The sequence below is a fragment of the Hippocampus comes genome, unplaced genomic scaffold (genome assembly GCF_001891065.2).
Source record: "Hippocampus comes isolate QL1 unplaced genomic scaffold, H_comes_QL1_v1.1 scaffold22, whole genome shotgun sequence".
Classification (NCBI taxonomy): Eukaryota; Metazoa; Chordata; class Actinopteri; order Syngnathiformes; family Syngnathidae; genus Hippocampus; species Hippocampus comes.
This window is the reverse complement of record NW_017806175.1, coordinates 7,933,923-7,946,527: the sequence shown is the minus strand read 5'-3', so window position 1 is coordinate 7,946,527 and position 12,605 is coordinate 7,933,923. Positions and strand designations below refer to the sequence as shown.

General features: G+C 43.6%; 1 protein-coding gene across 1 annotated transcript in view; it reads left to right on the top strand.

Moving 5' to 3' along the window:
• The window catches only part of sema6bb (sema domain, transmembrane domain (TM), and cytoplasmic domain, (semaphorin) 6Bb), a 96,847-nt gene that overhangs the window by 61,118 nt on the left and 23,124 nt on the right, over positions 1 to 12,605 (top strand). Inside the window, 4 exon segments of the mRNA XM_019896724.1 lie at positions 290 to 469; positions 1,433 to 1,573; positions 2,008 to 2,085; positions 5,578 to 5,636. Coding sequence (XP_019752283.1) covers positions 290 to 469; positions 1,433 to 1,573; positions 2,008 to 2,085; positions 5,578 to 5,636 — 458 coding nt within the window.

The following is a 12,605-nucleotide window of genomic DNA, read 5'->3' as shown; positions in this document are numbered from 1 at the left end:
GCGAGCATTCACACTGTCACTCATCCACGAGGGGATTACTGGGCACCAGATAAAAAGGGCACAATGAAGCTTTGGCCACAACATGACCGCCGCAGTCCAGTTGCGCTCTTCTTTTGTTTTCTTTGTGTAATTAACGCCCCGACGTCAAACCTAATTAGCGCACAACGCAAATCTCATCGGCATTTCAAATTCATTCCATTCCAGTCCCGTTGCATGTTGTCTTATTTGATTTCTTGTCGAAAAAAAAAATGATCCCAAAGGTGTTGTTTTTCCTCCACACTGTGCACAGGTACCAACTGAATAAGATTGTGGTGGACTCGGAGGCCGGACCGTACAGGAACCGCACGGTTCTGTTCTTGGGCTCCAGCCGGGGGACCGTCCTCAAGTTTCTCATCATGCCCAACCAGGACAACACGGTCACCAGCAGCAACATCTTCCTGGAGGAACTGGAGGGCTTCAACCCTGAAAAGTAAGACTGAAGCCAGCAAGCCTTTGCCGTCAAGTGTGGGGAAAAAAAAAATGTTGGTCCGATACAACAGTTTAATGCGAGGCGAGGTGGCACTATTGAGATTTCATGCACCAGCTAACTCAATGTGCTTCACACCATTCAACATACAAACATTTGAAGGCATTAACAAACAAAATCAATGAAAAAGGACACACAAAGAGAAGAACTGAAGACATTTAAAAGCAAAGTCAAGGAATATCTTTTTTGATCATGCCGCCATTTTTTTTTTTTTTTTGTCTCATCACACCGATCGAGTTGCACAAATTCTGTCTGGAGTTAAATGGGTGCCATCTGGTTTTGATGTCCACCCCCAGAAAGAGATCAATGAAGATAAAAGATGTTTACAAAAAGACGCGGAAGAGGGGCCTTTAATTGTCACCCTGGAGGGCAAAATTGATTGAAGTTTTTTTCTTTGACATGCAATCACAATCATCGAGAATAGGACGTATAAACACGCACAAAAAGCCACAGAATTGGATGTCGTCGGTGTCTATGTTCGGTTTAGAACAAAGAAAAGCGTCGTTCGGAAACAGAGTCGAACTTATTTGTACCCAAGCCAAATTTGGAGTAAAAGGGATTTTTGTTTTTCTTTTAACGCGTCAATTTTGGCTGCAAATCAGACAAGAAAGTAGCAGTGTAAGACTCGATTCAAAAAATATATATTCGTTGATATTTTCTTTCTTTCTCTCTATTTTGACACATTTTCAATGATCCCGCCCTCTTCTTACTTTTCGATTCAAAATGTCTCCATACGTGCATAGACGTCGTCGGAAATCTAGTTCGTGAAGATATCCTGGTTTATGAACGTAGCAAAATGTCTCTTCAAAAAAATCTTCACACAATTTAACTAACTGCATCTCATTTTTTTATTGATCCGTAAACGTTTTTTTTTTGTGGGGGCCTGCGTGTGTTTCCTTGTTGCAGGTGCGCCGGTGACTCTCCGCAGGCCAGGCAGCTGTTGTCTCTGACTCTGGATCGAGCGAGTCACACGCTCATCTTGGCCTTCCCCTCCTGCGTGGCGCGAGTGCCCGTGGCACGCTGCCAGCTTTACTCGCGCTGCATCAAGTGAGTCGACCGCTGCTTTTCCACACGCGCGAGCACAGATTTGCACACGCGCCCTCGCACTTCCAATCAAATCGCCGCGGTGAAACCGAAAGTTATAATAGATGGTATAAAAATAGAACAATAAATGTGATTTTTCCCGAATTGAAGAGTACTTTTATTTCATGACAGTTGTTTGCATAAACAATGAGCATGCATGTCCAAATCTCCACTTCAAAATCTCAAACTGCATTACCAACCGTTTGCATTCCAAACGAGTGCTACAGGTGGCTATTCACGCAGCTGGAAAGTCCTTTGGAAATTCCCACGCACGCAGGAAATCCATCCCCCAAATTCATTTCTTGCTCGGAAAAGGATAATGAACCCAAAAGAGGCACGCTTTCCGTTCTTGCGATCCGATTCTGGGTGCAAGTGTGACGTTCGGTTTCCCCGCGTAGGAACTGCATCGCCTCCAGGGACCCATACTGCGGCTGGACCAGAGGAAGCACCTGCTCTTTTCTTCGCCCCGCAACCAGGTAACAGAACTCCTCAAGCTTGCGTTCTTCTCCACTGACCGTGAACTTTTTGCTAGCTTTATGCTAACGTGGAATGCGAAACGCCATAGACGGGCTGTAAGAAATTAGCATCAATGTTCTGGTGGTTATAAACCTTCAAACAACTGCGCCTTGAACGTACAATGAGCAGCAACGCATACAAGCAGAGCATAAAAATGAAGTGTGTTCTGATCCAGGTGAAACCAAGGTTGAACTTTTTGGCCATCATTCCAAAATGGATGCTAGGCGCGCTCGCTTGAAGGAAACCAGACCGACAGTGACGCACGGGAGAGCTTCGAGTTTATCTCCCGGCGTCGCAACTGCGATTGCGTTTTTTTCGTAAGATGGTTTGGAATTCCTGTTTTCAGAGGAACAGCTGTGCTGTCTAAGTGGCTTGTCAGTCCCGCTATTGGTTCAAGATGTCTCTTGCTAGCACCGCATGAGACCGCCGCTTCTTTCACTTAGCGGTGTAAGGCGCGCTCTCACCTGCGCTGCCGTCTCCCTCCTGCGCTTCGACCAGACAGCTCATTAAATTAGGAGCTCCGAGATCGCCGATTGTAGAGCCAAGAAAACACACAAAGCTGGCCTGTGAATACCCGCGCGGGCCGTTAAAAGGCCTTTGTGTCGGCCGTCCTTTGATTTGATTTAACGAGGCCGCTCCACTCGCCGATCGATTCTGCTTCCAGTTCCAGGGAAATTCCTCCAGGCGGGATGATGTGACGCAAGCCCCTTTTCTGCAAAGCGTGGCCGGAACACAACCTGTCATAACACGGTGGTACCTCTACTTACCAACGTCTCTTCATACGAAATTTTCAAGTTACGAAACGTCTCGACACGAAAATATTGCCTCTTGTCACGAAAGAAATTTCAAGATACGAAAGGGAAAAAATACAGTATGGGCTGCTAGTCGCAGCTCCGAGTTTCCTGAACGCAACATACTCATAGCTGCTCTGCCATTGGCTATTCCAGAGCATCATCCTGGCATTCTATTGGCTAAGAGGGACTTCTACTAAATGTGTCTATCTATGTGTAGATAGATAGATATATGTCTATGCAGTGTCCTCGTCATTCGCCCCTCGGGCCATGAGGCATTCCGATCGTTTCACGTAAATGTAAATCACCCCAAAAAGTGTTCACCAGTCGGGAAATCTCTCACTATGCTGATGTTTGCCTTGGACATTTTCGAAGGATCGTTGCTGACGAAAGTAAACGTCCTCGGATCAGTTCTTGACAAAACGCCAGGCAAAAACCACCTCTGAGCAAGAACACGAACTAAAGAGGGCAAAAAATGATGAGGACGCAGTTAAAAGTTAAATGACCGTCATTGTTATTCTTTGTTTTTTTCCATCATACACAACTCTCATTTATTGTGCAACAATCTGATTGTAACATGTATTTGTTACATGTTTTGATGCATTTTTATGCTTCAGGAAACATTTATGTCTGAATTTTGGGGGGGCTTGGAACGAATTAGGGCATTTACATGGAAAACGTGCCTCGACTTACAAAGTTTTCTAGTTCCAAAATTTCTTCCAGAACCAATTAATTTCCTAAGTAGAGGTATCACTGTATTGAATCTCACAACTTTTGAAGTCAAACGATGGTTGTTGAAAGGTTTTGAAGCGATTTCCGGACGAGGCAACTTCACTTGACGCTTGAAGTCAACTAATCGCTCATCTCGTCATATGAACTTTTTTTGTTTTTTTAATTTTATCGATTGTTTAGTTTGTTGCTATGCTTGTAAACAAGTGTCAGGTGTTTTAGAAATATTCAATTCAAGTCCTAATTAGATATTTTTGGCCATGACTTTCCGCCTAATTAATTTCGCGGCCTTTGTGTGTTCAGCAGCGTCGCGACCGAGTACTACTTGACTCTGTTTTCGCAGCTGTGTTTTCTTTCCTTTGGTCGGCTCTCATTTCATCTCGGCTTCCTATCGCCCGCCCGAGAAGTTTGTTAAAATGTCACAGACGAAGAGAGTCACGCAGGGCGCACTTCAAGGGCTTCCGACTCAATTGAACCGGCCTCGGAAAAATCCACCTTCTCAAAGGCGCTCGCCGTCACTTTGTATTCGTGTACGTTTTTCCCCGTTGCTAAATAAGGTCAGCAAAATGTATCAATCTGAAGCAGCTGTCAGCAGTTGGACTCACTTTTTATCCAACGTGTTTCTGACAGCGTCACAGTGATGATCACTTTCTGAACGGCCGTTATTTGCCTAAATCCAAGTTACTCACAAATATGACTGAAGATCTAAATTTTCAGAGGCTCAGGTGTGAGTGAATCAACTCACAATGTAATCATATTTTTAATATTATTATTATTGTTTTTTTTTTTTGTTTTTTTTTGACGTAGCGGCATCCCAAACTTGGAGAGGGATGTTGCGTGATATCTTATTTATCAGGCCACGAGTACAATCCCCGCGGCCCAGCTATGAATGATATATGAAGAAATCTTCAGCGAGGGGATCCTAATAAAACCGCAGCGTTTGTTTTCTGCTGGAGAAAATTCATTTGGATATCAATATTACATTGTTTTGAGACCAAAGGCTGCCCGGGGTGCGAAATTGAACACCTGGAGAACACAAATAGGGTTGAAATATAAATGTGGCGCCAACATTTTTTTTTTTTTTTTGGTGTAATGACCACGGGAAAACACGAGCAGTTGTCTTTCTCGATTATTCCTTGGCAGGAGGAGCAGAGATTATCCAGCGTCGTCAATAAATAAATCAAGAGAAAATCAAGCCAAACATCCAATTGTGATATGCGAACCACATGCTCCTTCGTCAAACATTATTCGATAAATGATGATGTGATCCCCAATATGTCCGCCTTGTTCTGTTCTAAATATTCAGTGGCTTGTTTTTTGTGCACTCTATATTCGGAACAAATTATTGGGAGACGCTCGAGTGGCTTTAATTAAAATACCCATGTCGAGGACCCCCCCCACCCCCGCTCCGAAGTGTGATCAATTTGGGTCAATGGTGAAACTCATCAAAATTGACTGCATGACACACACACACAGGAGTTGAGATTCACCCCATCAATAGCGAACGTCAACGGCGAAGATGCTGACCAAGACGTTTTTTGCGACTCGGCTCATTAAGCCGCTTCATTCAACTCCCCGCGGGTATCCGTTGATCTTTCAATTAGTGCTGTGTTTCGTTATTAGTGTCATAATAAAGCCACGGGGGCATTTTCATTCTCTCTATTTGGTTGGTTTTTTTTGTTGTTTTGTTTTGAGGATCTATTTACAATGAATGCTTTACAAAGCTTGTGTTTGAGAAGCCTTTTCTCCTTCAGAATTCAGTCGGATTCGAAACACAAATCTGAAGTCACGGTAATGAGTAGAGCGTGTTTTGGGATGATTTTTGTCAAATTCAATGGCATCAAAGAAATTGTATCAAATACGTTGTGAGTATATTTCCGAACACATTAACACATCATTAATCTTTTGTTCTTTTTGTTTCCTCCTTGACAGGCTGCCATTTGAACAAGACATCGAGCAGGGAAACGTGGCTCACTTGGGCGACTGCGACGGTAAGCTGCGCTTGTTTGTAGAAGCAGAGATGCTGATATTTAAAACAAAACAAACAAAAAAAAAACCTGTTAAAAGTAAAACTAGAGACTCGAAGGCCTGTCACACAGTGTTCGGGGTTTGGAAACTAGCTCTCATTGTGTTTTACAATAATACTTAACTATATTTATGATTTCATACGGACCTCACAAAACGAAATGTGGGGAGTCTCTGTTCCTGAAATGCAAGGTCGCAGTCAGTAAACAGGGCCTGTCTCATCTCTTTGTGCCACTCCGGTTGTTTCTTGACAATCATGCCATGTTTTTGTGGTTCAACGAAATCTAGAACAGTTCAGTTTCATTGAAGTGGAGCCTCAAAACTTAATGTGGGTTAGCAGTTTTGCTGTTTGGAACAAGTCGGTCGATGTGCAAAACTAAATCGCTGCCCAGGAGTCGTCGACTGTCATTTTAAGGTATCGAGCATCGTGGAAGCTGCCGATACTCGCCACCAATACTTAAGGCAAACACAATCTGACATCGAGTAAATCCTCCTGGGCAGTAGTTGGCGCTATACTGCTGCAGTTTGACACATCGGTGACTCATCAATCTGCGTCAGAAAAAGAGTAAGGTCTTTGTTCACAATTTTTTGTCATTGTGTTAATGTAAATGTTCTACTCCAAAAAGTACTCAATATCAGTGGGTACTCAGAGTAAAGTCTCGTATCTATCTAAAAAAAAGTGATGATGAGCATCCTGACAAAAAAAATGACCTTTACTGTCAAAAATGTGCATTACCAATTTTTAAAACAAACAACAAAAAAATCTTAAAATAGTTTCACACTTTAAACACTCAAGTTACCTTCCAGTATGTCTGTCGCATGTTGTTGTTTAAGCCTTTAGCTCTTTTTTGTTTAGCATTTATGCTATCTCAACGTCGCGTTCCCATAGCTTTGCCAGCGTTGTTAATTGACGAACAAAAATGTTAGACGACCTTAAAAAAAAAAAAAAAAACACACCTTATGTCCATTTGCATAAAATGGCAAATGTACTTGAAAGTAACAAAAATAGTGTTTGGTTTCTTCCCGCCACGAGCAGTAAGCGATAGCAAGCGTGTGCGTGTTTCTGCGCGCGCCAGATAAAACGCGACGCAAATAAACAACGGCGCGGCGTCCTCCCCGCGAGAGTCGGCGCCGCCGCCATCCAACACAAAGCCAGCCGGCCGCTCTCATTTAAGTGCGGGAGCCGGCGAGCGCGCTCCCGCTGCGTGTTTTCAGCTGACTTTGTTCTTCTCGCTTGTTTACTCTGTCCTTACATGTACACGCTTTTTTTTTTTTAGCTTTTGTTCCATCAACTTGTGGCTAATTATGTGCTCCTCCAGCTAATTCCGCCTTCATGTTAACTTTTTCCTCCGGCTTACGGAATTCAATTTAGGTTCACCTCGTATTTTATATTAAACCATCGACTCCAGATGAGGTTTTTGGATGCTCCCCCGACACGCACGCGTGCGCACACACACACACCGACCTCACTTTCCTCTCTTTCATCTTAGCACTAATTCCAGTGCGTGCAAATTAATCCTTTGCCTCTGAAAGTCGCCCGAGTTCATGCGCCGTGTGCTCCCCGTGAAAAGAAAAGATAAATATTGGCTAATCACCACACAAAATCCGGTTGGAGATCAGCATCCCTGTTTGATGTTACGCTCCCACTTCAGATTGCTGGAAAAATCTCAATAGGGGGGAAGGGATGGAGAGCCCGAAGAAATGCCCACTGCTTACCCATGGATTAATGCTAATCATTTGTAACCATATCTGGCTACTTGAGGATTGTTTTTTTTTTTTCCTCTGCCAAGTTACTAATAGAAACAATATGAATTGGATTCTACGAGGGGCGACACTGGATTCATAGCTAATCACGAACCCTATGAGTCCCAGTGCAGCAATAAAACAAACATACTGAACCAATGTGCAGTACTGCGGTATTTATTCAAATTCTAAAATGGCGACGGGCGAGTAAATGAGAGTCAAGGGCCAATAGCGGCCTTATTTCAAGGCATCAAGGACTCGTGAAAGATGCCGATACTAGTCACGATACTCAAAGCAAAAAATATATATATATATATTTTTATAAATATAAAATCGGACAGGGAGTACGTCTTCCTTGCGAGCCGTTTTGACATATCAGTGAACCGTCATGTGCATTCGAAAGACAGCGCGATCTTTGTTCAGAATTATCTGTCATAGTATGAAATGGAATGGCAGCTAACGTAGGTGGTAGCGCTAACCGTGAACACTGCAATGTGAATACTCGTACTGGTATCGTTCAGAAAAAAAAGTGGCATGGAACATCCCAATTCTTTCTCTGAGGGTTGCAGCTATCGAATATTTTCAAAATGGCCGATTCTATTGACTTTTGTATAGTACCAATACAAAAATGCGCTTGAGAGGTGCAGGTATTAATGTTGTCCGTTTGGGCTGGCCTTCCTCACGTTCTACGAAAAAAAAAAATCAGACGTGGAGTACGTCTTCCTTGCGAGGCGTTTGACGTACGGGTGAACCGTCACATGCATTCGAAAGACAGAGCGATCTTTGTTCAGAATTATCTGTCATAGTATGAAATGAAATGGCAGCTATCGTAGGTGGTAGCGCTAACCGTGAGCACTGCAATGTGAATACTCGTACTGGTATCGTTCAGAAAAAAAAGTGGCATGGAACATCCCAATTCTTTCTCTGAGGGTTGCAGCTATCGAATATTTTCAAAATGGCCGATTCTATTGACTTTTGTATAGTACCAATACAAAAATGCGCTTGAGAGGTGCAGGTATTAATGTTGTCCGTTTGGGCTGGCCTTCCTCACGTTCTACGCTTTAGTACGTGTGACTTTGAATTTGTGTGGCTTTGAAAGGCGTGGCCTGGTGAGTGATGTGGAGTTAGCGGTTGCTAGCTCAGCTTAGCCAGTGTGTGCGTTGAGTCCCTTGGGCCTCGGAGCAGCTCATAAATGTACCAGGATGTGTTTATTTTAATCCTGTTTATTCAAAGAAAGTACACTAGCGACTCTTTCTCGTTGACCACCCTTGGGGGCAACACAATACGCTCCAACCGTAGCATTGGTAGGCTATCTTAAATTAGCTAACCTATTTTTGTCAGCTCGTCGGCGTCGCTCTTGTTTTTAAAGTGTGAACTGGTCCTAAACTTTCAACATTCTGTTTTTTTTATTCGCTCTTTCCTCCTGACTTGTGCTCATAGTAATCTGCGCTTTAGTACGTGTGACTTTGAATTTGTGTGGCTTTGAAAGGCGTGGCATGGTGAGTGATGTGGGAGTCAGCGAATGAGTGGGGTTAGCGGTTGCTAGCTCAGCTTAGCCAGCGTGTGCGTTGAGTCCCTGGGGCCCCGGAGCAGCTCATAAATGTACCAGGATGTGTTTATTTTAATCCTGTTTATTCAAAGAAAGTACACTAGCGACTCTTTCTCGTTGACCACCCTTGGGGGCAACACAATACGCTCCAACCGTAGCATTGGTAGGCTATCTTAAATTAGCTAACCTATTTTTGTCAGCTCGTCGGCGTCGCTCTTGTTTTTAAAGTGTGAATTGGACCTAAACTTTCAACATTCCGTGTTTTTTTTAATTCGCTCCTTCCTCCTGACTTGTGCTCATAGTGATCTAAGTCGATAGCAACATTCGTCCATCTACAAAAAAATTCAAATTAAATAGAGAGAAAGAGTGAGAAACGCGATTTGGTGCGCAATCATTAAAGGGCAACCCAGTCTTATATGCCGCTAACGTGATTGAAATTTTAAACGCCAATCACTCCTGTCACGATTTCTATTCCCACCCCCACCACTTCCTGATTAAGTTTTAATAAGTTCAGCCGGCTTATTAAAACCTATTCATTATTAATGTGCTTCCATATTTCAGTTTTGCATGCGTGAGATCTTTTTTTTTAAGCTGTCGAAACTCTGATCTCATCCTGACTTTTTCATCCAAAGTGAATTAATTTGAGTGAACTCATTTGCGAAAGGCGTGTCCTTGAAAAAGCAAAAAGTATGCACAAGTTTTCCTAACGTGTGCTTATCGAGATAAATGAGGACGTGATGAAAGAAAATAGCCCATATTTCATCCTCACTTTTACTTTTGAATCTCTTGTCTGCACCTCTTGGCATCTCTCAAGTGCCTCTCGCCACCCGTCAAGTGTGAAATGACGCATTCTGCAACATTTGTTTTGCACTGCCTGGATCCCAAAATGGGCCTTCAAGCAAACAATATGATTTTTTTCATTTAGTGCAGATTATAGTGCACCTCACGCATGAAAGCCAAATCGCTCGGGGAGAGCTGCAGTGTTGTCGGATGCACAGATTGGTCGCAGTTCATAACATAGAAAAAGAAGTGCAAAGTGGCAGCAAGTCCATTCAGTAAAATTTTGTTGCTCTGGGTACAACATACTATACATAGCTGGAGTGGTGTGCTTTAATCAAAATTTTCCGATTTAAAGTGGAGAAAAGCACCGCTTCTGAGTAGAGGATAAAGGACAGGAGGTCAATCACAGTATGTCACGTTAACGTTAAAATTCCAATGTGTCGGAAGTTGGATAAGTTGAGGCATCTCACGTGCGAACTGAGCATGCGGCTATAAATTGAGGGTGTGTTTGTCTCACATACTGCAGGCATGGGCCGATATAAGATTCTGACGGTCTCGCGAACATGAGTGAAAATCCCGCGGTGTCATGGTATTAAATTTACAGCTGTAAAATGTCATTTTGAACCCAATCAATTTTACTTCCCAAGAAAATTATGTAGCATGTATAAGTTCAAATAAATGAATAGGTGTGAACCTTCCTCTTCTGTTTTAATTCCTCTTAGTAAGTCACAATTTCCCATCATTCGCGACAGTCGGAAAATGCACTTTATTTAACAGAGCAAAAATACATTAGTGTTTGCAGTGCCTCTTTCGTCATGCGCCCTCCCCCCTCCTCCTCCGTGCGTAACTGCTCACCCCTCCCCGCTCAGCTCTCTGAGAAGAATGGGGGGAAAAATTAATTGGAGGCAATTAACTCCAAAGAGGCGGCTTCTCAATTCAACTCTGCAATCTTCCAATCGTATTGTTGATCCCCTTCCGTTCATTCCCGTTGACGGGCAGTATTAGCCGTTATTGAAACCCGGACTTTTTAAAACCACCGTTACCGGCCCGCACCATCTGTCAATTTCTTCCCACTCAAACATTTTGATAGTTTTGCTTCCATTGTCGCCGAGCACAATATCGTATGGCTCTTGAAAGATCCGTCAAAATGCTCTCAAGCGGCCGGCAGCGGGGATCGAGTCTGTTTTGAAAACGGCTGGCGCTGAATACGTGAATTTGTGGGAAAGCGGTGATATCTCTTTAAGAACTTTGAAGGACAATGTTCAGACAGCTATTTATCCAACTCAAGGTAAAAAAATATATATATCTAAATAAATAAAAATGAGGGAATAACTACAGGTCAGAAGCCACACTAAATTGCGCGTTGACATGATTGCACCTGCCTTGTGTCGTTCGGCAGTTCGGAGCGGCGGAGGGAGCCCATTGAAATATTTCACAGGCTGCCTGCGAGCTGACGTGCTTTTCTTCAAATTGACTTTGGCACTTGAAAGTCCACCGAGGAGCCGCTGATATAAATCACGACTCGTCGAAGTGACACGTTTGCGCTTGTCACCCCCGCTCGGCTTTACTCGTAACCCTCCGACGACTCGCGCCATCTTTGTTTCTTTGCACCCGAGCGCCGCCGCCCGATGTGTCGGCGCTTTTGTCGCCACGGGAAGTTTGACAGCGCTTTGGCTTTGATGATCTGATCAACTTTTTTGTGCCGCTTGTCTTTTTCATCATTTTTGGTGTTTTTTTTTTTTTTTTTTGCAGCTTCCTGTTTTAGCTCGGATTGTGACAAGCTATAAGACTGACATTGTTTCAGTCTAATTTGACAAACTGTCAACGGCAACATTAGGAGTTGATGGATTTGGCCCGCTATCATTTTTCGTTTGTTTTTAGTGAAGAAAAATATCACAGAATTTTATAAATAATAAAAAAAATAATAAAATAAAATATAATTATTGATGTTGTCGTCACCAACCTGGTGGGAAATGGATTATTTTACTAGTTTGATCCTTGTTTTTCCAAACTAAAAGAAAATGTTGGCAAATGGCTTATTTTGATTTTTAAAAAAATTAGCACATCCAAACAGTGTGAGAGAATCTTTCCGTGCAGGAGGGAAACCCGTGCTTTGCTTTTGCGGCTTTTCACAAAGGAGCAAAGTCATTTATCGGAGTGCTTTATTGGGCTCTGTAGTCGCCCCCGCGTCTCCTTAATGCCTCGTCAGTCCAGTCAGTGCAAGACTGATTTGGGATCCGCCTTGTCATGAGCGCTCAAAGAGAGATGGATATGACCTTGCTTAGAGAACCGACCCCTCCTTCCCCCGGGCCACGTAGAAGAAGCATCGGCTGCAAAGGAGAATCGATTTTCATTTCGTCCCCTGGCCTGTGTCACTTAAATTGATATCAAGGGGTGATTCCTCTCGAGGGGGCAAAGGAGGAGGAGGAGGGGGAGGAGGAGGAGGAGGATGGCGAGGGGGTGGGGGGTCGTCGGTAAATCACATCACCAAGTAAGCGAGGGAAAGGGCCGAGAGATCACAAGACGAGGGCCAACTTTGAGGATGTGATGGGTGGAAAGGCTTCGGCACATCAGAGGCGAGGAGTTGTGAGGGGGGGGGGGCGGAATGGGAAAAAAAGTGGTGGATCAAACAGGAAGCTGAGGAGCGAGACCCGCTCGGCCGCCGCGATGCAGGCGCCAAGTCCGTCCTGGCCTCGTATCGCCTTCATCTCCCTTTTTCATATATCATCATCTCATCTGCTGCCCCCTCAGCCCCCCTCCACTTCTCCATCTGACAGAAATGTCAAGTTATCCAACATGGCGTTCTCCTCACTTTGCGCAAAAAAAAAAAAAAAAAAAAAAAAGGCAAAGGGCCAATTTCATT